This window comes from Calidris pugnax, unplaced genomic scaffold (assembly GCF_001431845.1).
Source record: "Calidris pugnax isolate Ruff unplaced genomic scaffold, ASM143184v1 scaffold54, whole genome shotgun sequence".
In the NCBI taxonomy this organism is placed as follows: Eukaryota; Metazoa; Chordata; class Aves; order Charadriiformes; family Scolopacidae; genus Calidris; species Calidris pugnax.
Genome location: NW_015090864.1, coordinates 4,989,597 through 5,017,289, shown reverse-complemented (window position 1 = coordinate 5,017,289; position 27,693 = coordinate 4,989,597). Strand labels below are relative to the sequence as shown.

Here is a 27,693-nt window from a genome sequence, read left to right as displayed (position 1 = left end):
TATCTCACCAAGTTGATTATCTTTGTAATAGGTAAATCTCCTTTAGTGATAACAAGCATATTTTCACGACCATATTAACCATTGCTGGATTTACTAAATGGATTTATGGGAGCGTCTCCCCTCCTCCCCATATCAGGACCACACAAATAAACTTGCTCATGGCATGCTAGAACAGCTGTACAATTCCTCCCATTTGAAGCAATGCTGCAGCTGGCCCTGACATTAACTATATTTTTATAGACACTATCCAGTAGTGCATTTTCCCTACTTCCATTTCCAGAGAGCCAGGTTATCTTCACAGCTCCATTTCGTCCCTTCACCTTTATCGCAGGGCTTTATAGTTCCACATCAGTATTTTATATCTCTCAATGCCTCTAGAGAGAGGGAGAGCAGCACCTCACACAGCTCTCAGTTATCTGTGGGTGGAGTAGCTGTGAAGTGCTTTAATCCACCACAGGTGCACAGATATCTTTACTAGCTCCACGACTACACATCCACAAGCTGGAAGCACGGAGAGTATGGGTGGAAAAACATGTTAGCAGGCTCATCACCAGCTAACATAGGACCAGTGTGGTTTTTGAGCTTTGGCAGAGAGCTCTTTGCCCTTTCAACTTGCAAGAGTCTGTGATACAGGGACATCCAGTGGACACGCAACTTGATGGTCAGGGTCGGTCCCAAAGACAACCCTCATTCAACCAGAGCTTTGTGAGCTGCCCTTCCTTAATCAACCACATCATCCAAAGACACCAAATGTTGAGTTTTTTATTCCTTGAATGAAACCCTTATAACACCACTGCTTCCAGGGCTGCTCAGACTGCAGGGAGAGGAATCGAGGAAGGGCCAGAACTCACCAGTGGGGAAATGGTGGGACTGCCCTTAGCCCAATCCCTGGACTGTGTAGCCTGACTGAAAAGGTGTACATGCTAAGAAGCCAGTAGGAATTGGAGGCAACATTTTACCAGGCATTCACCAGGAGGCAACATTTTACCAGACAACTTCCAGGAATCGGACAGGGGGTTTTTATAGTGCAGATGGCTGAAGATATAGGACGGCAGGGTCCACACAGTCATAGCAGAGGTACCCTGTGACACTATGTCACTTCCTCCTAGCCAGGTTTCCAGTTAATGAGTTGACTATGGGGTTCGTTCATTCTCCTCAAAATAAATGAAATACCGAAGGTCGCTGGTCATAAGTTCCTACCAACTTACACCAACTTACTTCCCTCAAGAGCATCACTGAATTGTTTTAGATGTGAGTCCATGTCCATTGCAATTGGGGTGGATCCTCCAGTGACGCAGAGGGCTTTGGAGCAGGAACAGCTGGACCACTTGTTTACATTCTGAAGTTTATTTACATGAAATTCTTATTTATAAAAAATGTTAATAAATGAGTTCAGTGAACCCATTTCATTGTAATTCAAAGTATAGCAGACTGTAGAGTATTAAAAATTGCTTTGTCCTAGAAAACCAGCCTTTTGATAATAAACATCAGAGCACCAGATACTGCAGGATGGCCCAACCCAAATAATGAATTAGGGCCCTAATAACATAAGCTTTCCTTAAAAAAATGGTCTTGGGATTTTTCAGATTAATAAATCCTGAATTGCTAGAAAATGCAAAAGCTATAAATTGTCTTAAAGAAAGACCCACACCCAGACTTGAAATTTTCATGTGACTTCCTAATTCCAGGAAAGGGAGCTTAAACAAAAATATTATGAGATGCTCTAAAACTGTGAAAATCATCAATGATCCAACAAGGATCTTAGTCTTTATCATAAGAAAGCACCAGAAATACTTTCAGCATGAACTGTGAGGCCACCACAGAGATCAGAAAAAGCCACCTAGATCTTTCAAAATCACATCAATATCATAAAGAGTCACATAATGCTGCATTTATTGATTCACATTTAGATTTTGGTCAATATAATAAAAAAACCCCAACTTCATCCAACCAAAAACCAAACAGGGTAAAGAAGAACTTACCTGGATCACTAAGAAATTCCTCTGAGGTGTTCCACGTTCTACCATCCAAATACAACGTGCCATTGGTGGAGTTAAACTTGGTGTAGTCCCTGACACACTTGTGTCGCAAGTTGCCCATGAAGAGCTGGAGGCCTATGAGGGCAAAGACACTCAAGCAGAAAACGGTCAGGATCATCACATCAGCAAGTTTCTTAACAGACTGGATAAGTGCCCCTACAATGGTCTTCAGTCCTAGGGAGATAAAAGCCAAGAGTTTATAGACTGAGAGGCTGAAACACATCTGCAGAGAGCTACTTTTCATGATTAAAATCTCCATGGAAGGGAAAATTGGAAGGGTTTCTACTACGTGTTTGTAACTAGACGGTAGAAACAAGACACAAGTCATCACTATGAACGTCTAGTTTGGCCTACTTTCGTCTAGCCAAAAGTCTTGGTATTACTGTTACACAAACACTGATTTAAAAATGGAGGGAAAAAAACTGGATGGAGGAACATTGAGGTACAAAAAAAAGCCATGGATAAAGAAAATACAGAATGTCTTTTATATTTTCATGGAGCTGCAGTAAAGGCTGTAAAACCTAAATCCCATAGAATTTAGAGAACGTGAATTAATTTTAAATCTCTCAGGTGATTCTGATAACTTTATCCCTCACATAAACAGATGAAGAGGTATGGAAATGTTATTTATTCCCTGATTATTTTACATATTTTGGTGCCAAATCCAGCTCGCTGTCCTCATATGGATAATTCCTCTGCCTTCAATTCATTTGCTTAAGACAACAAGAATTTGGGATTAGAAATAAGACAAATAATATGGGCAATCAAATAAACCCAGTGGAAACTATTTGAGTAAAACAACCTGAGGCTCCAACAATACCTGGGCAAAGTTAATAATATGCTGTCAGTGTATATAAATCATCTTATTGCAAACACCAAAGGCTTGGGTCATGCAGACTAGCTTCTCTTGTGCTATTTCACCTCGTAACACTAGCTTCAGTTTATTATTCTATAAATATACAGACATGAATAATTACGCTGTTATCTCAAAAGATATTGCTTGCTTTTGAAGTGTTCCTGGAGATCAGCACTATTTGAGCTGGTCGAATATTACATGAATATGACAAAACCCACTCTTTTGAAAAAAAAAAAGACCCTTCTTCTAAACTTGTGTGCTATAGTTGGATGTTAATATCAGTTGCACAACAGTAGCAATTTTGTTGTTTCTTTCCTATTTATATTTAATTAATACTCGATAAGTAGTAATCAGTGCTTCTGATAATCACTGTCACGAGTATGGCAGCAGGAAGAAAAATTGAGTTAAATGGAAAAAAGAAAATGCAAAGAGGAAACAGGAGGAATTCTCCTGGGCAATACTCAGAAGCACGTTGATTTGCTCACTGAATATGATCATACACATTAAATCTCAGTTCCCTGGAATTCCACCCCAAGAGTTTGGCAGCCACAAAGGTTGAGCTCGTGCTGTATAATTTAAAATAATATGAAAATATACTTGAGGACTCGTGGGAAGGCAAAATGTTTTTTTTGGTCTTGCTTAAAATTCTGTGGTTAAAGTAAGGGGAAGTCATAGTTTCTCAAAGGAGGATATGCTGATGGAATGACCAACAGGTCCAACAGTCCCTGTATCTAGGAGCCTAAAATAGTCTCCTTGCAAGACCTCTTGCATAGGGTATTGCCATTAGGTTAACTTATGGATTTTATTATTGTCTATAAATGGCCATTTAATCAAAAGGGACTGCCCATCAAGTTTGGGTAGCCTCCTTTCTCCCCTTCGTTTGCCTCTTTAAAGCTAGTTGTGGCATGGTAAAGAGGGAGAGGTTAGACAGCTCCCTGCTCTAATAAAAAATAAAGCAAAAAATATTACAGTACAAACATCAGACAAAAGCTGGATTTTCATGCTATCCGTACTCCTCAACAGAAAGGGATTTTACAAATGAGGTCAGTTCTATTCAGGTACCTAGAAAAAGGTCAGCTTTGAACTTTTGAGTCCATCTGTAGATTTGGCTACCTATTTTGGTGCCCAAATAAAAAGCATAGCTCTTCTGATAATCTAGTCTTGGGTGAATTTTATACTTGAAGTGAAAGTAGTTTTAGTTGTAGCCCAATTCTGAAGGACTTCCTGGGGTTTCCCCTTATCCAATGTTAAGACTATAAGACCTTTAAGTCAGCCAGGTTTAAAAAAGCAGTGAGGTGGGGGAAAAGAAATATGGTTTGCAAATGCACTAGAATATTTTTTATTTTCTCTGATATTCTGAAATGGTTTTGGTGATTTTCTTAACTGGCTGTCCTTTGAATGCACTGATGTTTCTTCACTGAAGTTGGTGAAATTTGGGAAGTCCAATGGAAACCGAGTCTTAAGAGAGGGAAAGGAGCCAAACCACAAATTCTTTTACTGCAGTACCTTCTGGGAAATCCCTGCAGCACATTTATTTGCTTGTAATACAAATCAAGCTTGAGGCCTGTATTTGTGTCATCTAAGTACAGTAATTAATCTTACTCACATGGGCAAGGACAATGGAAGTCCTCATGTGAATAGGGATAATATTAGGAAACAAGACCTACAAAATCCTAATCACTAGTAAAGACTATCTCTTTTCAAAATCAGGCCCCAGTATTGTTAATTTCCAGGTAATTTCATGAAACATGTTTTTCTCAGTTTACTTGATGGGGTTTTAAATAGAACAGTAACCCTATACTATTAGTTTTACGAGTTCATTCCTTGCAGGTGTCAAATAATTTCTTTATGAGAGGGCTTTCTGATTTACTTTCCTTTTCTTTTTTTGTTTTAATAGCATACAGGCTTCTGAACAGTTTGAGAATGCTTTAGTAATACAATTGCTGTAATTAAAGACCTTTTAAAAATAACCTGTTCTCTGCCTCGTGGACCTTTGTTAAAACTTTCCAGGAAAACCATTTAGGGAGTGGTATACTTAGTCTAACTGTTTTTTCTCACCTTTTAAAAACAAAATTTGCCCAGAAAATTAAGTAGCATCCAGCAATTTGCTTGGCACAACTCACTGCTAAACAAAGTGTTTACATCACCATTCATTTAAACTTTCTGTGCATCGTAAATGGAAGGGCAGAGGGGAAATAAGGACACCCAGAACCTTTTGCAGGTGCTCTGCATTTCTCTGAATCAATCCCATGTTTTCTAAAAGCAATGCTAGATGTATTCAAATTTAGACCCCTGTTAAATCTTCTAGATAAATAATCCTCCTTTGAAATAGTGCCAATGAGAGCACTGCAATATAGCTTAATAGAAGATATTATTTATGGGGCATTAGAGGCATTTACTTAATTCTTGCAAGTCAAACATGAAACCAGGCAGCATGCAGAAAAAAATGAGGATCTGATCCAAACCTGAGTAACATCTACACCCACTAATGACAATGGGTATATAGATCACTCCCTATGGAGTAATCAATACAGACTTTTCCTGAGTCACTGAATTTTCCACAATTCTAGGCCAAATCCTGCTTACATGACATGAAAAACATCACGAAAATCAGTGGATTGAGAGTTGTATAGGCATCCTGATATCTGCAGAAAGCAAGAAGGATTTGGCCCAAACATTCCTGTTAATGCAGGTAGACATTACCACATTCAGAGGTTAATCAAATAATCAGTTTTCAAATGCAAATCAGAAACCATAGAAAATGCAAGCAACACCAAACAATGAGAAATGGCAAGTCCCCACAACACCATCCATTCCTTCTATGAGATGTGAGAAAGTATTAGCATAATTCAGTATGACATCCATACCAGATGTTGGCAATCACCTACAGAACATCAGACACTTTCATGCAGAGTCTGGAAACGAGTGGGGAGAGAAAGGGAAAACAAAAAAAAGAGTGTGACTTGCACCATGATTGTCCCCACCTAGCCTGCTCCTTCTCCTGAGGATACAGATGTGTCTTGTACATGTCTGCATGAGTCGTGTGCAGATATTATTCTCAGGGAGAGAAAAGTGCACTCTTGATGAACGTATTTTGTCATTAGCCACTGAGACGTGGGGCAGCAAAGAGTTTAATAGCATGTGGGTGAACTTGAATGGTTGTCAGCATTCCTGTAGACCATCTTTGTGTGGAAATGTAAGAGTCAGGCCAGTCTCCAAGGAAAGGACAAATATGTCATGTGTTGTTCACCTCTGGGATAGGTACTTTTTGACTTAAGTGAGCTACCCACCAGAAGGAAGACATTTATCTCTCTGCAGGAGGACTTCACTGAGACTGAAGCAGTGAACGAGGGTCAATCTTCTCCACACAGTCTTAATTCTTGTGCTCTGAGCTCTGTTTTGGCTATCAGTAAAGTACTGGATAACATTCACAGCACTATTTATAGTCTTTAGACTCACACTAACTTAAACGGGAGCTGGATCAGGCCCCAAAGTGCCTTGGCCCAATTTTCTATGAGGTCACCTTTTGCTGGTATCCTGTCATTTTATGTGAGATATCCGTGATGCACACGCCTGTTCCAGAAAGAGCAGTGGAGCTTCTCTGGATACAGGCATCTTACAAAATCCTGATGATGATGCTGATGATGGCCTGCATTTTGCAGGCTTTTGATGGCGAGTCATAGTAGGGTGTACCTCAGAGCTCATAATTACCTCAATTAATTGTTATCAAAAACATTGGTGATTTCCATGCAGGTAAACTATGAGTCAAGACCCTCTATTTTCAGGAGAAGGGTTCCCATTGAGCACACTGGGACTGGGATGCGCTGGTAATGGGAGACAAATGAGTGACTTCACTGGGTTGTTCTGCTCACTGTGGTTCCTATCTAGATTGAAAACGAACAAACCCAGTTGCTATGGCAATGTGCAAGATGCTAATTAATAAATAAAATCACAGAGAGTTAAAGGTTTAATGCTCCCATAGAGAAAATGTTAATTCTAAGCACCTAAACATAAGGAATATACGAAGAAATTAAAAACTTTTTTCTTTTAGTAAGTCTGGGTAAATGGATACTCAGCCACTGTACAAAGCTTGTTTTCTCTCAATATCATGGGGAACTGGAAAACAGAAAGAAATGGGTGTGTTTAGAGCAGAAAAGGGAAAATTGAGGGGATCCATGGAGGTCCTCCAGCATGTTAAGGGCTGCCACACAGGGCAAGGCACTGACCTGATGTCCTACACAGTGTCTGTAGGGTAAAAAATGATGAACTGATAATGCACCAAGAGAGAGTGAGGCTGGATAGGGGTCTGGGATCAGAGACAGGACCTGCAGGTGATCCATGGCCCTGGGGAGCAGGAGATCCTGGGATGGTGGTAAGCAAACCGAGCCCCAGATCTCCAGTGAGTGGGAAGCACATGGCTTGCTGGTCAATGCTAATACTTGGTTTGTTGAACCTGGACCTGAACCTGTCCTTCCAGGGTAAATCTTTTAATGGTGAAAGCAATAAGGTGCTGGAACAGACTTCTCAGGAGTATCATGAAATCTCCACCTTTGAAGGACTGTCAGAACAAGTCAGGTAACAAATATCAGGCTAAGTGTGAGCTATCCTAAGTGCAGCCTTAGGCCTTAGGGGAATGGACTCTGAGAGTTTGGGAGATCCTCTTGAGTCCTGTGGGTCTGTGTCCCCTAAATGTCCCTGTGCCAGCCTGTGCACTCAGAGGGAGGCATCAAAGGTAGGTGAGATTTTTAAAAGCAGTAAGCTTTACTGACTCCCTCTGGAGTCAATAGTGAAACTCATTGATTTCAAGTGAAGCTGAATGCCTTTGAAAACCACCCTCTAAGTGCTTTGTTGGACAGAAGCCTTACACCACGGAGGACTTGGCCCGTTAGTTTCGGTAAGTAATTTCACTGAGCATACTGAGTTCAACTATGTTTGTGCAAATGTAACTACCTGATGGAAAAGTGTGATCAATTTTATTGAGGAAAAGCTTAGATATTTGCAAAGGAGAGTACGTCTCAGCTTTCTTCACCTAAGATGTAAAAAAGGAAACAAAAATAATAACCTTCTTCTGCTCTCTCCAGCAGTTGAACACAAAAATCTCATGGAATATATTAGTGTTCATCATCTTTTCATTTTTAAATCTACAGTGGAAAAATATTTCACCTCAGTATAAGCCTATGTTATCATTAAACACTCAAACTGATCTCCAAATAAACCACAGCATCATGCCCAATATTTCTTTTAAAATAAATGTGTCTAAATGAAAAATGAATCGACTCCTCTGAAGTTATCTGCTAACATTAAAAAGAAACCTTAGCTATGTTTTACAGACAGGTAGGTGTTCTATGGCAATTAGTAGCTCCCCTCATCTGTAATTTAAACATACTCAGGGCACAGGTAATCTTGACAATAAAATCTAAGGCCAGATATTCCAATAGCATATCTCTGTGCAGTTATGTCAGCAAATAATTTAGTAACCAGTACCTAAAAAATGCAGTTATCAAAAAACTAATCAAATAGTCAGAAAGAAAAAAATAGAGTGTGAGTTATTACGTATTACACTAATAAATAATACTCCTCATCTTTCTTTTTTTCTATTAACCAGCAAATGGAACAACGTGGTATTTAATATCACTGAAGGGCTTTAGTGTATTTGTAAAGAAAGTTTTTCTGAATCTCATACTCCTTTTGTTTCCCACTAAAAAAACAACCAAAATTTATCATTTGATGTAAAACAAGCTTCAACTCCAACTCTGATATAGGAAAGCAGAAAATTACTATATATATAACTCAGCAAAATTGACAGGCTCTGCTCTGAACAACCTCAAGCTTGAGACAAGATGGAAAATGAAAGGTGTCCCCTGGAGACGGCTGTCCCTCCAAGTTAGTCTCCAAATTGCTAGCAAAGGAAGCTAGAAAACTCCGGTTATATTTCTGATTAGCCACGACTGTTCCACACGATCTGTAAAACTGGGCTCAACTTTTTGTTTCCCAAAGAAAAAAAACCCAACATTTCTCAATGGAAATAAAATTGGAGGAAACCCTCTCTGCTAATAAAGTATTCTTTTCATAATTGGAGACAAAAATTAAAATAGGAACTGATTTCAAGGAATACAAGATCTAATTAATCTTAAAGTATACTTTAAAAGCTATATTCTGGCATACACTTTCAATAAAAAGTACCTTGCTCTTACAGTAATTTCACTGATTTTCATTACTTTAATGTTCAAATGAGGGAGTAAGCCCTAGACCCATATTTATATTTTTTTAACACCTTAATTCTAGATATCCATTTCTAGTTTATACTCCTGTGTATAATCACTATGGTGCTGGTGATTAGCAGTAATACATGTCCCTATAAATTTACACCACAGAATATGTTTAGATTTATATGGTAATGTAGATTTGCATAATATAGTGGGTGGAAAAGCCTTTCTAACCTTAAAGAGCTGTGCTTGAGAATCTGAGCAGTTCACTTGATGTTTTCAATATTCTTGACATGTAATTGCCAACATCTGTTCAGGATTATCACCAATAGGATCTACCATGCATGGGTTTTGCTATCTTCTCTACCTTGTCATGCAGGTTGGAGATGTTAAACACTGAGGCTGAATGAGACCTGTCCATAGATAATGCTTGGTAAAAAAGTATGTCCTATGGTTAGTCCTCAGTGGACTCATCTCTGCATAAATTACTTAATAGTAAATATTGTAAGAAATAGTAATAGATTAGATAAAAGCTATGGAAAAAAAAGCTTCTTTCACTATCAGATATGTGGTGAAACACTGATTTTTTTTTCATGGGGGGGGAATCATATCCTTGAATACGTGAGAAAGTGAAAGTTGACAAAATGCTGAACCTTCTGAAATCAATGATGAAATGTTTTTTGATCTCTTCAGCATCCAAGATTTAAACAGTGTTTCTACCAATGCAAATGGATAAACACCATGACAAATTCAGCTATCTATGCCTGTAGTCTTGAAAACTCAGCGCATAACACAGGTTTAGATTCCTCTGTTGATGCACTCTTAATATGCATTTTGAGGTCATTAACCTTACATTTTTAAAAATCGATATCTGAAGATATTAAAAGAGTTTCATTGCCATTTTCATATGGTTCATGAATGAGTACTTTATGTATGTGTTTCACAAGCCACTGCATGTCACTGTTCTTACAACAGCACTCTTCCTAGTGAGGTCTGTAATTTTGGAGGCACTCTAATTCCTTCTGCCTACAAAAACAGTACTGGAAAAACATAAGAAAAATGTATTCTATTGACAGGTCACATTCCCTACATTCCTCCATTTCCTGATCAGTATCTATGGGTAAGTCATTTGTAATTACTGTGTTTACTACTGGAAATGGCATGTAGGCTTTAACTGCAGCCGGAGTGTTTAACCTGATTTTCACCTGAAATGACTGAGATTGTTTTCAGCGCCCGCAGTACTCTGAACGTTCGTAAGGCTGAGACATTGCCCAGGTCCACAAATTCAGTTATGTATCTGTAACAAGGGAAAGTCACACACAGACAATGACAAAACACCAGCCAAAAAAAAACAACAGTCAAAGGGACAAAGAGAGACAGAGAAAGAATCACTTGTAGCTGAGAGCCAAAACATAAGGATCAGGGCTTCTTACCTGGGATTACTGAAATAGTTTTTAAAGCTCTCAATACCCTGAAAGTCCGAAGAGGTGAAACACTGCCTACATTCACAAATTCTCCTACATACCTGTAGAATTAAGTCACAGTTATTTGGAATTATACAATAGAGTATGAGACTTGTCTGAATGAAGAATGCATTCATACATAGCAGGAGCAAATGCAGCCGAATGAGAGGTGCATCCACTTTTCAGGCTGTTCTTTGATGCCATTTGTCCCGGGTTTTTCATAGTACACATTTTTTCAAATGTTTCTTGAACTATTAAACTTATCTAACAGGCATCAATTCTTTAAAACTACTGGGTGAACTTTGTTATCGTGCGGTTCAGCAATAAATACTTTAAAGATTTTACCATCACATAGTTTAACAAAAAGTTCTTTACATTATAGGAAACATTAAGAGCTATTTTGTTGCTCTTAAAAAAAAAAATAAAAGCTTCAAATACCCAAGCAATTTTCACATAATAGCTTCTGCAAACTACATATAGGACAACATCGGAAAATATCAGTGCAAATGTTTCTACTGGGTTATTTATTCTAAGATGCTGTACTTTGTGGAAAAGCAGATGATGGTTTCAAGAGATGCTTAAAATTTTATTTTGTTTAGTACATCAAATCCATGCCCTTTGGCTGCAGGAAGATGGATTTTGAATGAATATAATTGCAATTCTACTAAAAACTATTTATGATTAAAATACCAATGCCAGCTCTTCATTGCCATGCCTATTTTGGTCATCATGGAGATCCATGCCATATCTGAGATAAATGCTCCCAGGAGGGTCAGCTACGGAATGAGTTTGATTTTATCAGTGTTGTACAAAGATATTTGCTCCAAATCAGTATACAGTAAAAGCACAGTCATCACTACATCTTCTGAACAAAAGAACTCAAGCCCTTTACGTCCATTATTAAATTTCATTTACATATTCTACTTCTTTGAGGAATTTGTTTGCACATGTTACGTAAAAAAAACTCTCCCAGTTATTTTACAAAGCCTGCTTAAGTGGGCTTTGTGCAAAGGCCTCTGGGGAGGACAGAGCATCCTCTCCATATCTACTAATCCAGATTATAACCTGAAAGAGCAATATTGTTTTTCCTCTTACTAGGGGAGACTGGGCAAAGATTTACCTGTTTGGTAATTCCTACCCAGGCTTACCCAGTGCTTCTCTCCCTAACTCTACTGCAGCATGCAATGGTGGAAAAAATAATTTTGGGAGAAGCAATAGCATGGGAATATGGCTTTGCTGACCAGAGATTGGTAAAAACTTATTATTAATGCATGAACGAGCATATGAAACAAATACTACTGCTGCTTGTTCACAGTAGTTAATTAAGATTTATTGTGGCCATTTCTTGAATGCAATTGCAGTTTCTCTGTATCAGGGAGCAAGAAGCAATTAGAATTCCCATTCCAAATTTTCCTGTTAGCCAGGGAATTGCTTATTGACTTTAAAGTTTTGACAGGGAACTTTTCGAGCCAGAGTTACAGCTGCCTCTTCTTTGCCTGCTCTGGAAAGTACTTGATTTTCTGGGAAAGGGTGATGTAAGCAGGAACAGTTTCATAATTTCACCTGAACCCACCCATGGCCGCACAGAGGGTCCGGAGCCATGGCTGTGTCTGTTACACAGGGTGGGAGAAAAGCCCTGGAGAGCTGTGGCACCTCTTACTCTATAGTATGCTATTTAAAACTACTCTCTGTGACCCAATCTGTGCTTTTTCTGCCCAAAAGAGGAGGCAAGAAGTTATCTTGCAATAACTATGAAGCAAGTGATGGCCATCCCACTATAATGCCCACCACTGAAAGAAGAAGATTTTCTGTTAACTCAAAACCCTTGATCCATCTAGAACCCTCCTGCCATCTTTGTGTTCAGACACAGAAACAACTCCAGCATCACACTAGCAAAGAAAACACCAGAGTTACCTGTAATCAGTCTTACTTAAAATTACTTGCAAATTTGATTTATATGAAGGATAAATCATATCAGAATAGAGTCCCTTATCCAACACTCTGTACTATCAGCTGCTTGCATACTTGGGAAGGAAGTTCCATTGTAAATATGAAGATCATATTGCAGTCAGTTTTAACTCTCTCATTGCTGCCTATGGGCTCAAGGAAGCAGTTTCCTATTTCTTTTCTATTCCAGAATTCCAATTATTTTTTTTTTTCTTTTTTTCTATAACACAATTTAAAGCAAGAAACAATAGAAACGGATGTTAATTCTGCAGAGCGCAGCCATTGCTGCAATCTGGTGCTGAGAAACAACTTCCCGCAGTTGCAGGCCCTCCCTGTTTCACGGATCTTCTAACTAAGAGATGAAATATCACTCAGAAAGAAAATTGATATGTAGTTAGAAAAGAAAGCACTACCTGCAGGGAGTGAATCACCTCTGGACAACTGTCCACCTCAAGATCTGTGAAAACTTTCACATCTTTCCAGATCCCTAAGCCCCAAACACCCAGAGATAATGTGGACAGACTTTAATGGATATCCAGACCTTGTCCCACACTGACTGTTCAGACTCAAAATTCAGTGACAGCAAATGACATGCTCCCAGAGGAGTTCTGCAGAGCTGGGGGTGATGCCTCAACCTCTGCTCGAGCTGAGATCGGTGGAGCAGACGCATTGCCAAGGCCGCAAGCTGTGGCTCATCTTGTCCTTTCCCTTTCTGCCTCACTGTCAAAACCCTCGTTCCTTGCAAAATAGAAAGAACCCACACACAGAAAATCTCCGTGATGTCCTGAACTCAGAGACCTGCAAATAAACTCACATCCCAACTCACAGATGAATTATCACACCCTGCTTTTACCAGCTGTCTGATGGACAGGAGAGCAGGCTGGCAACACTTTTTGTTGTTCTCTCCTGCCTCTAAATGTTGCAGGAGATGGGCACTTAGCACTGCTTGAGGAAAAGTTTAGCTGAGAAAAGTACCTAATGTATGCTGACCCCCAGAAGCTCCTCCCCATCTGCATTGCAGTTTTTTTTTTTTTTCAAAAAGCTTATCACGATGGCCAGATATCAGTTCAGCCAAATCCATAGGAATGTAGTAATAGATCCCAGGATCTGGCCTATGGCTGGCTTCGATCCAAAGGCTGCTAAAATAAATGGGGGTCTTCCTGATGTGATCCACAGAAATTTTAAACATCTTCATGCTGTTCCTCTGCCCCCCATCTGCATTGCAGTTTTTTTTTTTTTTCAAAAAGCTTATCACGATGGCCAGATATCAGTTCAGCCAAATCCATAGGAATGTAGTAATAGATCCCAGGATCTGGCCTATGGCTGGCTTCGATCCAAAGGCTGCTAAAATAAATGGGGGTCTTCCTGATGTGATCCACAGAAATTTTAAACATCTTCATGCTGTTCCTCTGCCAAGAATATTGGTTCTGATTCCTGCAGCCTACCAGAGTTTTGCTACCAAATTCAGTGGCCCTCACTGGTGTTTGAACTAGTTTGGTTGAACGTTTTTGACCAATTTTGCTTCCATTCAAATTTTGTGGGCCCAGGAGTTCAGCTCAAACTTTAATGCTGAGACTAAGGCTGTCACACCTAAGGCTATAAATTATGAGGTCTAAAAAGAACAGCAAGAACTAAACTAAACCCAGAAGATAATATAGCTATCATCAAGCAGAAAACAGAGATCAGATTAAATCCTTCTATTATTAGGAAATGGGGCCTTTCAGGGTGTCTCTACTAGCTTCCCCTTCATGCTCTCTCCACATGCCTTTCTCTCTTCTTTGACTATGAAGAAAATCTGGATTTCTAGCTCAGCTGGAGATACCAACAGTTTCAGGAATCTGCCTTTGGCCAGAGCTTGGGCTGACCCCGTGTCCGCTGCGAGCGTTGGCTGACTGCTCCCCTACCCCTGTGTATTTTTAGCTGTCTAGATGCCACAAATCCATCACCTCCTTCAAAGCACCAGAACCCCACGTGTCCTGAGTGAACTCTAATAATCTAGGTAGAAGTATACAGCTGAGGGGGAATATCATGTTGGGGGCCAAATTTCTATTCCCAAGATATATACCAAGTTTCAGAGACCTTTAAATTAATTCCGTATAATAGGAAATTAATAATTGCTTTCAGGATTAATAGGGTTTGTGAAACAAAGAACATGAAAAATAGTTTTGGTGGTGTAAGGGATGAATAGTTTATAAATAGGGATTTAAATACCTGGGTCACACTTCTAACACTTTCTATTCAGGGGCCTGAAGCTTCCCAAAACTACCTTAGGCAAATATTATTACACATATTTTACAAACAGTTCTCTGTGGAGCACAGAGCGAGTAAATAATTTCTCCAAAATAGTCTAATGAATTGAGACAACATAATTGAGAATTCCTCAGACTTTTTCCTCTGAAACCACTAAGGAAAATGAACTCCATCCTAATATACTTCAGCATTTTCTCATTTTCAGTAAAATTTGAGTGAAAAAAGAGAATAGTCAGACAACATTTTCAAAAGTTCTGTTGCATACTGCTGTCTTGGAAAATATAAAGGAGTGCTACTTACGCCATAACAATAACACTGAAATCCAGCCAGTTCCATGGATCTCGAAGGAAGGTGAATTCTGTCATGCAAAATCCTCTTGCCAAGATTTTTATCAATGACTCAAAAGTGTAAATGCCAGTGAAAGTGTACCTGGAGAATAAAGTGGCCAAGATAAGGAAGAGCATTAGCAAGCAGCAGATGGCAGGAATGACAGAGGCACACTCAACCCAAATCTATTCGCATGGGACACTCCTGACCATCACACTGGGGTTGCTCATGAAAATCATGGATGCTGCACTTTGTTGCATATGATCAGCTTCACGTGTGTACCAAGGAACATGTAAGAAATGAGAAAGGACTCAATACAGCCCCAGGATGAAGATAATTTTCACTACAGGGTGTACCTTGATGAATCCTCACTCATTGGGTGAAGCATGAATAATACTATGCCACTAAGCTGTGCTATGGGACTTTTTAAGCTCTACCTGCAATTGCCAGTGAAAGAGGAATGGATTTTGCCACATTCATTGTTGCTTCTCTTATTTGAAGGTGGTTGTTCCATTCATACCTCTCATCTCTTCCAGCCCAGGACACTTTGAAGGAGAGCAGGTCAAAAAAGTGTCACCACTTGGTTTTATTTACTAAAAGGGGTATTTTTCCTGCAACTTCCTTTGAATTTCACTATCCATGGCAAATCACAGCAGCCCTCAGAATTAAACAACAGAATTCCCTCACTGAAAAAGAGGGAAACAACTCCCACCTGAATACTATATGTAGTAATTTTGACCTGCTTGACAGTAAAAGAGACACAAGGGTGTTTTTTCCCCTTAGCAAGATGTTTATTTTCAACAGCCTCTTGACTGTGATGATCTTTGTTAGAACATACATCTTACCTTTTGTAATAAAGATGATACTTGTGATAAAATTTAGCTAATTCTCTGTGGAGGACAGCAATGTATCTGACTTATTCAGATCTGTATTCACTCAAGGCTCTACCTACTATCAAAGTCATACTTCAGAGCATGCAACACCTCTTTTTAAATATTTCTACCTGAGACATCTAGCCCAATGGGACTAGGTATTCTAGGCCATATCATAATAAAAATAATAGATGTTTAGTATCCACCACTGTCATTCCCTACCCCTTTTCTCCAAATGAAGGCACAGATGATACCAAAGCCTATTAAAAAAAAACCCCAACAACAAACACCTAAAATCCCATAAACCACAAATCTCTAACTCATGATGTTGGGGACTGCCACTGGAAAGGCTAGCTTGAGTTTTCTATTCAGTTCCTAAACATCAACAGCTATAATGGTGCAATCACACAAAAGAATTATAACAGCTGGGGTTCCTGTTTGGTAAAAAAAAATAATATATATATATGTAAGCAATTAAAGGCAGTAATGTATGGAAGAACTTCACTGTGCATAACAAGAAAATGGTTTCTCTTAGCTGTGTTCCTCTGTCTGTAACTGGACACACAAAAGGGCAGTGGCAAATCTCACGCCCTTCTGCCGTCATGTCACACAGTAGAGCTAGTTACACACATTGTAAAACCTCAGTATGCTCCTTTTTAAAATGGAGATTAGCAGGACAGTTTTAGTGCAGCAGTTGGCACTAAACATTTCTCGCATCTCCTCTTTGACCATACACCTAAGCATCATCTTGTATCTGACTTTTTATGTCTCATATTTAATTTTGCTCTGATATTTCAAATATAGGTCACCCACGTGACAATCTCTTTAAGCATATGTATTCAGTAATACATGCAGAAAACACATGCAAAGAACTAAAAAAAATACTTAACGGTACATAAGCTCATTAAAATGATAAACCACTTGTATTTATTCAACATGTCAGATGGTTTAATTGATTGTATAATCATCATCTAATTCTAAATGGATTGGGCAAAGTCCTCCAGCAACTGAACAGCTTCTTTAACAACAGAAGTTGGGATTTAAAAAAAAAAATTTCATGGTGGTAAATTGAATTGATTTCTTTTTTCAAAATGGTAAGGCAAATGTTTTAAAGGAAGATCTAGGACAAATATTTGCAGAAGGTTACTCTTGTATCCCCTGTGAGTCTCTGAAACAACAGAACAAAATGGATTAAATGTACCTTTTCCAAATCAAATAATAATCAATTTGAATTAAAGTTCATTGGGTTATTTTGCTCCTCAAAAGTACTTGCCTTTGATTTCATTCTATGTATTTGGGGAGGAATAGCTGAGAGGTATGAGGGGAAGCGAGAGAAGAGGAAACATAGAAAGGAAAGGATTTACTCCTTGCTGCATGAGTCTATTTGTACTTCTGCTCTACATATCTTGCATGCCCTGCTTGATGCACTGATAACTTCATCTACATTTTCCTGCCTACAGAAGACACAACAAGCACTTTGAAATTTTTCTCCAGAATGCTCAAATTCTTGGCTGTAGACCCACTGACCAAGTTCTGACTCATATGGATGAGATGTCCATGTTTCATCTGAATACATCATGGCTATGGTACTGTGTGACAGTTTTCAATAAGAAAAGGACAACATTAGGAGAAAAAACAGAAAGTCACAGACATACTTGAGTATAATACACTATACAGAAATACATGAAACATCCTGGGATTAGGATGTTATTGTGATCAGATGAAATATTTGGTTCAGTGCTATCTATAATTAGTAATTTATGGCCTAGAAGATGTGCTCTGCATGATTTTATGAAACCTAAAATAAGGGCATTTTACTGTCTTTCCTTCCAGCCCTGAGTAGACCAACCACCAGGCTACGGAGCAGCAGATGGCTGTGTTTATCATATGTCAGTCAAAAATAAAAAGTGTGTTCTGATTGGTTCAATGAGCCAAAATAATTGTTTAATGCACTGTAGGTTGATTAGCTTGTGCATCTGGTATCTGTTTCTCACTGGAATATTTTAAAGCAACTTAAAGAAATGAAATAGGCTTTCCAAAGCCCGCTAGTCTCTTTTAAAATTAATTTAAAAAAAAATAAATACCAAAAACCCCTTCAAATGGTATCTTTCCTATTTTTTTTCTGAAGGTTTGACAGACTAAAAAGACAGGAATCCACATAAAAGTGATCCCAGACAATTTTATGCTTGCTCATGAAGTAGACCTGCCAATGATTAGAAGGGAACACTTCTCATGATGTGCTCAGTCTAAAAGAAACCTCTGCTTCCAATAAGATTCAGTGTAAGGATAGAACTAAGTATGTCCAGGAACTATTGTCTGAAGTAATTCAACTTAAACTCCATCAGCCTATTCTAATATGTCCAACCAGCAAATCTCTCTCATGGGAACTGTGAAAGGCAGGCCAGTTTCAAATGGAGTTCTCTTCATACGTGATCTGATAGAACCATAGAACGGTTCAGGTTAGAAGGGACCTTAAAGATCATTGAGTTCCAACCCTGGCAGTAGCGTAGCAAGTGCATTTTGTAATATGTATGATCTTGGTAGTCTAAAACTTCTTAGTTGACCTATTAAGGGAGTTTTTATGAGTAACAAACAGCTGGCAAAATGTTTTGTCAGGACAGATACTATGGTCAATATTACTGGAGAGAAATTAGTCAACAGCAAATAAGATGAAAAGACGACTGTAATAAATGGAACAGGAAGGATGAGATAAGGACAGAGCAGCTGTAAACCAGCAAGGATACTTACTCAACATATTTATTCCACGACGGAGTCTCTGATTGTGCCATGAACACACAATTAGTTAAAATAGTGCACATAATAAACATACTGAACAATGTAAATAAGCGAATTAAGGAAAACATTGCATATGTTACAAGGCTTCATAAATTTTTTGTCATTTAACACAAGATGTGACAGTTCACTTGTAATTTGCCAGACTGTAGACATTTATTTGCAAGTGCATAAAGAAACAAATAATTACATAAACAGAAAAAAAAAAAAAGAAGGAATATTCCCTGGTATTTTTTTCGTTGCCTATATCTTTTACACGTTCTTTATAGAATAAACAAATGTACTGAGTCTGCACTTCTGAAAATACAATACCCTAAATTTACAGCTGTGGTCGGTCAGATGACAATGTGCATAGGTGCACAACTTTGTACAAAAAGAGGGATTAATCTGATTTAAGTATCTACAGAAAAACCTGTGTCTGCAAATTCCCATTTTATTTTGCACCCTGAAACATTTCTTGGCGGTAGAGCAAGTTATAAATCTGGATTTTCTGATCTCTCTAATGGGCTTGAGGCTTCAGTTTCAGTATAAAGTTTCACCAAAAGTTAACATGAGTTTCAGAGCAATAATTTTAAGACTTGGTGTGCTAACCTGGTTGGCAAATACACAGTCTTGGTCTGCAAAGCTGACTGCCTCAGCTGAGGCACCAGTTTCCCTAATTGGAGGCTAAAATGAACCTCCCAAGTGTATAGTCCATGTACTTAGCTGCTAAGCTGAGGCCATAAATACGAAAAGGAGCACCCTAAATCGATTTCCCGAAATTGAAAATATAGTTCGCTGAACTCCTCTCCTAAAAGCATGTACCACGTTCTGTAAAAAAAAATTATAAAACATGATGGGATACTCCTGCATAAATAATAGGTTCCAAGTTTAACTAATGAGTTTAAGTGGAGAGAAGATAAGCCAAAGAAAAACAGCCTACAACTCAGTCAATAGGTTGGGACCTTTCTCAAAGCAGAACAGTAGCTTCCAAATGTAAATTTCTTTTGTCTTCTTTAGGAAAAAAAAAAAAAAAAAAAAGAAGGCTTTTTGTTTCACCCCTTTACTGATCCCATTGGTGGTATTTTTTGTTTAAGAAAAGCAATCAAAGAATATTATTTCAAAGGTATGTCCTGAAATGTTTGCATGAAAGTTGTCCTTTTGCAGAGCCAAAATCTCTGCCGAGTACAAACTGGAACATTTCCCGGTGGGCAACATAAGCAACAAGGAGGTTAAATTGGTAGTAACCAACCCTCATATTCCCCAGTGCCCTCACAGAAAGCAGTAATTGAACTCAAAGGGACTGCTCGTCTCACAAACATTTTCCACTTCCAAGCCACCACCTCCTGCTGAAGGGCTGGGAAGGATAGCTGATATCCAGCCACGTTTTCTCAAGTCAGCCTGAGATAGGTTTCCATAAGTTGTGTCCATCTGGTTAACACAATTGGGTTGTAAGCTGCAGCTAGTCTAGAAAACACTGGCTTACTTTTTCAACTGCAGTGAAATGCTGTGAAAACAACAATAATAAAACAGAGTGGTACCTCCAGGCCATGCCAAACAAATACTATGCTTCAATTCCAAGCAAAGAAATTCCACTATAACCACCCTTTTTAGGATCACTGGTCTGATTTATAGATATCCTTGTTTCCTTGTGATATAAGCTGACTCTAACAGCTTTCCCAGATGCTCACTTACAGGCAGGTGTCATCACCTTCTTATTGAAACACCAAAGAGAATATACAGGAGAGCACAGGCTGAAAATATAAAGGGTCAGCTTTGGGACATCAAATGCACTATGAATTCAAACTGACTTTCATGACCAAGCTGAAAACTACAGAGAACATAAAAGAAAGCAACATTTCAGCTGGTTATGCACCAGAGTCAGAGATCTGTGTTAAAAGAGAGAGAAAACAGAAATTCCTACAGAATGAAAATTCACATCCCTACCTGAACCTAGTGCAATTATTTGCATTAAAAAAAGTCAGTGATGATGATCTACTCAGAAAGAACAAAGGACTTGAAAATGAGACAATCTATATCAGCACCACTATCTGTTATCTATCTTGGAATTCCTATTAATTCCAATTTTTGAAAGCCTACTGCTCCATGAGTTGACATGGCTAACAAACCCAGAAGTATGGGTTGGACTCTGTTATGGACCACAAACCAAATATACTAAGCTGCTCATCAGGATCCTTTCTGTAATATATTAAAGCTGTTACATCCAATTTGAAGTTATAGAATAGGCTTTGAGCAAACTGATTCCGAAAGTTATAAATTTTATCTTCTAGCACAAAGATATTGAGTCAAACACAGCATACTTCTATTCTAGACTTCATTATGATGGATAATTGTTAATTAGCAGACTGAATACTAGAGGCTCTTTAAGTGATCATTGCCAAATTACATATAATATGTGCAAGCAAAGGTTAGGCCCAATCAATAGTACTTATAATTGGTGCTTCACAAGGTGTCATTTTCTCTTACAGAGGGAAGTGTGTAAAACAGGTAGGAAAAAAGTTGCAAGCAGAAAATATGAAAAAGATTGGAAATTCTTTAAGGCTTTTATTTTTCTTTTTCTTTTTTTTTTTTTTTTTTTTTAAATGTGTCAGAGTCCATAATTCTAGCATCAAGGAAGGTAACTTTGGCCAAACCTCCTTTCTGGATCAGTGACAAACATGTATAACACCTAGAAAAACTAGGAAAAGCAATTGCTATGGATTTTATACAGAACAGCAAACTGCTTGGAGAAACTAAGGACATCACAGAATAGTCCTTGGCTTGCAGGCAAGAAGAACTAAGAGGAATCTTTTAAGCATAAGGCATCAATGAAATGTTAGCAGTGGACTAATGTTATTAATCACTGGAGATAGTAAATAAAGATGTTAATAATAGCTAATAATGATGTAAAAGGCAAAAGGGTTCATCCAATACTTTTGGTTTGCATTTGATATAGACAGGATGCAGACCTACACTCCCTTTGTCTTCTGTGGCAGAAATGGACCAGGGCCTTGCTGCGGACAGCCAACTGGGCTCTGGCCCTTCCACGAGGCCTCCTAGACTGAAGAAGAAAAACACCTAGAAAAAGTTTGGGCATATGTTGTTAATTGAAGTAATTAACATTACTAAGACGCTGTGGATGTTTTTTGTTTTGTTTTTTTCCCTTGGAAAAGTGTATTTTTGAATGGCTAAACTAATCAGGCTTGGCTGGATGAGCAACCAACATTCAGGATCTATCCTGCTTGAAGTCTCAGAGTAAAAACTCCATATACAGCTACTTAAGCAAGAAATGTGATCCCCCAGCTTCTATATAGGATGATTTTACTCTGTCCTCTCTCTTCCGTTCTACTGCTGTCCTTCAAGGTACACTCAATGATTAGAAATGGAAATATGGCATCTCCTAAAGAAGTTGCTTCAGACACTTTCGTGACAGGGCACCATTTGTTAATGCTCTTTTTCTGGCTTTTGCCATGGGAAAGATACAGATTGCTTGATTACACTCATGCAAGACAATATATCTGCTTCCCAGATTCATGTCTGTGATATTATCTGCTTGAGTACTTGCAGATTCAGGCTCCTTTCTGCCTGGGATATTGTCTGCCTGCTCAGCCAATTGGCCTTTGTGTTTCAAGTTGATGTGAAAAGTCTTTATTGACAGAAAACAAATCAGTGCCTGATGCAGGAACTTCACTGTTGTTTCACTGGGACTAGAGCCATTGCCTCCTCCCTGGGCTTGCCAAAGATTGAGCTGTTGGATTTCCTGACACTAACAATACAAGGTGACAACTTGGGTCTTTCAGGAATTAAAATGCTCTTCGCATTGTGACTTTCCGCTCCCAAAATTTTACACTCCTCATCAGACCACACTTCTGGTCCTGACATATCTTTCAAATTTGGTCCTCTGTGGTTTTTATCCTTCAAAGTAGCATAGTAAGGATTTCTTGCATACTTATCTTTTTGGTTGACTGCAACCAAGGGCATGTAGTTTCTGCACATTACACATGCTTGTGACCTCTTGGCTTCACCAGCCAGTGTAGAAGAAAGTAAGCAGAAGACAGAACAGGCCTCCAAAGCTGGAGCCAATATTCACACATACATGTTTTTTTTTTCTGAGAAGATCGGTTTTCAAATTCTTCCCTGCAAATGGATTGATCTCAATGCACCTTAGCAAGGCTGTGCTGATGTAACTGTACCAAATAAACACTGTTGGGCTCTGAGTATGCAGCAGCATGTGCTGTACTGTTTGCATATATAACATGTTGATCTATAATCAACTCTCTGAAAAATGGGAATCAGGTTTCTTTCCTGTTTTTTCCTGCTGAAATTTGATAATAAACCAATATTCTAGGAAGCTACCTGCTTAGTATTTATTAGTTCTCTCTGGTGGCCATGGGCATTGCACACGAGGGATTTCCATCACTAAAACATCACATGATCAACACAGCAGCATGTGGGGTCTTTGAATTAGCACTGCCAGGTCTCTCATGCACACAGCAGAGAAAGTAGGCAACTCATGAAAAAGGGTGTGTTTTTAGAAACGTTCACACAAAGCTGAACATTTGGGTCAGTTTGGTCTTCCAGAGAGAAGTGACTATGTCAGAATATAATGTTTCTGTCTTTATGTTAAAAAAAACAAGCCAAAACCAAGCACTGCATCTATCTATCTATCTATTACATGACTTCAGAACTAGAGCTAGGGGAAATGAGGTATCTCCCTTCCACTGGAAGGTCGAGTAGGCTAACCTGTGCTTTCATTGGATAATATGTTGCAATTTAAAGGCTAAAAAAACACAACAAAACGATTTTTAAAATGTTCTGTTTCAGGGGAGCAAAAAAATTCGGTTCTGACAGTTCAAAATTAAATTGTGTCTGCATACGGCATCACAGTGTCTCATGGGAGAGGTTGCTTAAGTGCTCAGCGGTGAAGCTCTCCATCAGCGTAGATTTCCCCCAGAGCCTCCTGGTTCCCTTCTTTTTTAAGGTACTACACCCTGTTTCTTCCACTGACTCTTTACTAAACATGATCAGGCACTTCCCAGCCTTTAAACCTGAGTAAACTCACCAGGTTCTCCAGTGCAGTTCATATTATTTGATACCAATAGCATAATATAATCATTTTCATAGCTCACATAACAATATAAAATGAAACAAACCAAAAATCCAGGCGCATTTCTGCTTGTGCAAGCAAATTCAGCCAAAAGATTTAAAACAGCTTAATGAAATAAAATGGTTTCTGACTTCCATCCATCTGTGTTTAAAAGCCATATAAAATACACAAGAAGAGAAATCAACAGAAAGGATATGAATGTACCAAAATTTTAATTGCTGCTCTTCTGATTGGATGGAAAGGACTAAGTATATACAAGGCAGGAGTGGCACTAAATCGAAAGATTGTCTTCCCTTTGTTCAGTACTATAAATGTCTGGAAAACAAAATAGAAAATGAGAACATTCAGTATTTTAATTTATGCTCAGCTTTTCCCAGCCCACGTCCCATCAGGAAATTCCTGCCAGTATCCCATACTTCTTCCCCACTCCCTCCAGAAATCCCCAAATTCCTTTTCATTCAGTGAAGAGTTTTGTCCAAGACCCTCCCAGCAGAGCTCTTGCCTTTCCTATGGAAATATCCCAACTATATTTACTTCCTTCTCCTTGCAGGGTCCTGTGCCATCACCTCCATCATGGGGCTGGGAGAAGAGCCAAATCACCTTTTAATATAAAATTGACCTGGAGGCTAAGATGGAGGGGCTTTATGATGCTCGTATTTCTGAGGGCCAGGATTCTGACTATGTTGTTACTCCATCTTCTCTACCTTGAGCACTCTGTTGCTCGCAGGCAATGTTTTTTGTCTCACTGAGTAAGAAGCTGCATGAGGCACAGCTCCACAGCAGGATCTGACCTGAGGCACTGTCATTGTACTCAGGTTAATATGAGCGGAAGAAACCAATACTGTGACTTATCTTAAATCAAATGTGAATGGATGCTAGCCCAATTTACAGAGCTCTGAAGATGCCCCACCATGCGCAGAGGAACTAACATTCACCCAGAGACAGGATCAGGACACCCAATAGATAAACTCTAAGCAGTTCGTCCACCCTGAGTCTAAGACCTTCATGACACTAAAATTGCAAATCTGTATCCTGCTGCTTGTGCCTGGGGATAGCAGGCAAATTAAAAGGTAAATTAATTCTGTCCCTTCCAGGTAAGCAAGCCATTTGTCTTTATCCATTTAACTTTTATTCTGTAATTCTTGCACCTGTTTCTACACTGTTTTAATAGAAGTAGCATTGTAGTCATATTAATTCATTGTTTACGGGAAATAGCATAGCCCAAAATCAGGAACATCAGTACCTGAAAGAACTGGAAGCTTCCTAAAAACATACTGTGCTTCCAAGCCTTATTTTGTACCCTGTGTTGTGAAATGTCTGGAAAGGGGAACCAACTGTAGTAAGCAACCAGCCCAGCCCTGCTGTCAACAGCCTTTTGACAGAAGCTGTTTGCACTGTTGTGGCTTTGGTCCAGCCTACACATGATTTCTCATCAGGTGATGCTCGCTTTGGGACAAAGCTTACCCTTCTGCAAAATGCCAGCATTGAGCTTGCGGCTCACATCTCCCTTCAGGTCCATTTTGTTCAGCTTAAATGGAGTTGGACTATCCCTCAGCAGGAAAAGAACCGCTGCTGTCCAGGAATGGTTGTGGAGGTGCCTCTTGCTCTTATGCAGAGTGCTAGCACAAGACTCAAGTCACCCAGAAGCCCTTAACATTAAGGGGCTTAAGTGATAAACAGACTTGTGAAGAGTCAATGCTCATGCAGAAGGCAAGATAGGGTAGATAAAAAGCTCTGGCTTAATTTAACTCAGCTACTGCTCTGCTCTCATCAGGCACTGTATATTCATACTTAGAGTTATCTGAAAAGACCCAAGTTTTAATTATTCTTTTTATCCCTCTTTGCTCTCCTGCTTAGATGTTTTCTGGGAGCCCTGCTCATGCTGAAAGTATTTTTACTGGCTGTAGAAAGATAAAAAACAGAGCCCCCAAAACAGAGACAGTGTCTATGCTTTAGCAAAAGAACCAGGATGGCTGGCGGGTGCTCACCTTACGATCATTGTAGAAAGGGTCAACATCCTCCAACGGCTCCCCAATGAGCTCTGGAGGAACAGTCCCATAGATATCGGGCAGCTTCTTGCAAGCTTGCAAATCAAACTGGGGCTGAGGTTTCTCTTCTTCCCCCAGCTGCTCTCTGTATTCCTGCTTGGCATTCCTTGCAAGCTTCTCCGCAATTCGTTTCTCAATAGCAGCCAAGGATTCAGGCGTGAACCGGTGGAAGCTGTTAGTACCCGGTGGTAACAAGAAGTCAGCCATCTTTTCATCCTGCTTTGTCTTTACTGGTCTTTACTCCTAGTAGTGGAAACAGCTGGGGGAAAAAAAAAAAAAAAAAGTACCAAAGGTTAGTGACAGGAGCAAAGCAAGAAGAACAAAGCCACCAAAATGAAAAGCATAACCCAAACTTGCAGGCTATCTACTGACAATGAAGGAAACCCTTCATCTATATTTATGTGGTTAACAGAACATCAAGGAAAATAGAAATGACTGAAACTGTAATTTCAATTAGGAATCACTTGTGATCAGAGCTAAAAAACCTTTTTATATAGACTGTGGAGCATTCTTAAGTTTTTCAGTCACTTGAAATCCTAAATCCAAACTAAGGAGTAACTTAGATTCATACAAGCTTAGGTTTCATTGAAAGCCACAAGGATTTGGATTCCTAACTCATTTTTGAAAATGCAGTTCTGGGAGTGGATGAACAATGTGCCCAAGATGACTGCAGGGTAGATTCAAATCAGCCGATCTCCAGCCACATGATGCAAACTCTAAAATGCCCCAGCTGTTCTATTCCAAATTTAAAGAGTGAAGGGTTGAGTTCAGATTCTTAAATCACACAGGAATTCTTCATAACCTCTGTCTTAGGCTTCTGCAACATATTTTTTATTTTTCTTTGGGATAGGAAATGCCATCTTGAAGATATCTTTCAAGACTTCTGAGCATTTTCTTCTCCTCCACACCCTACAATCTGAAGGATGTTGGAAGCCCAAATGTGCGTGGCAAAGTTCTGGGATCCTCACAAGAGCACTCCAAGCTTCAAAAATGCCAGTTCATCGCATCTGAAAACCAGGCTCCTTCTATCCAAGACCAGTTTGAACATCTAACCCAAACCTGTGAGGTTTGACCATCTTGAGCTGATGGTGCTTCACTGCTGACAATTCCCATCTCCACCTGAATGAAAACAAGTGGAAATGGCCACATCTCTTCAACTTACATAAATAAAACCAAGCATGAAAAACACAGCTGAACAAAAAGCCTTCGTGTGTCTGCTTGGATAGCTGTTAAAATTCATGTAAAACTACTGTTTGAAAAGGAATGACATTTATTCTTGTTCTAGTAGCCTGCACAAATCCATCTAAGTGAACTGAAACCGTATTTTGCAATTTAATAGTGATTTTACTGGCACTTTTTTTCCAGCAAGGGAAATCCTCACTAAGCAACAATTAAAACTCATTTCACAGAATAAACACAGCCTTTCTCTTTCTACTACCACCAGACCATTCATACTAAATCAGAATATAAACTGGTGACAAACAAAATAGTAGATTTTGAGGTAGGCTACCCTACTGCATTTGTCAATGCATGCAGGACACAATTCTTTGTTCAGCCACAATTGTTGTTTTCTGCTTTCAGATGGTATTTGTCTATTTACAGTGGATAGTTCCAGATAGTTTACTTCTATTAGGCTCTGTGATGACAGCATTTTTGTTAGCAAACAAGACTTTAACTGGACTCTGCATGACAAATAGCATATTTATTGACTCAATTTATTTGAGTAAAGTACTCTTTCAAATAACTACTGTTTTTCCTATTCTGACTTCGTTTTAAAATGAATTCATTAAATTGTCATTGATCACA

The 27,693-nt window shown here is 39.0% G+C and overlaps 1 protein-coding gene across 4 annotated transcripts in view; it reads right to left on the bottom strand.

The window, feature by feature from the left end:
* Window positions 1-27,693, bottom strand: part of LOC106889728 (sodium channel protein type 5 subunit alpha-like) — a 214,053-nt gene that overhangs the window by 148,990 nt on the left and 37,370 nt on the right. For all 4 annotated transcript variants that reach the window (XM_014945075.1, XM_014945076.1, XM_014945077.1 and 1 more), the window contains exons 2-7: window positions 25,828-26,146; window positions 24,036-24,154; window positions 18,709-18,798; window positions 15,062-15,190; window positions 10,307-10,398; window positions 1,983-2,213 (exon numbers count right to left, since the gene is read on the bottom strand). In XM_014945075.1, coding sequence (XP_014800561.1) covers window positions 1,983-2,213; window positions 10,307-10,398; window positions 15,062-15,190; window positions 18,709-18,798; window positions 24,036-24,154; window positions 25,828-26,094 — 928 coding nt within the window. In that variant the 5' untranslated portion in view covers window positions 26,095-26,146. The remainder of the gene's footprint in view (window positions 1-1,982; window positions 2,214-10,306; window positions 10,399-15,061; window positions 15,191-18,708; window positions 18,799-24,035; window positions 24,155-25,827; window positions 26,147-27,693) is intronic.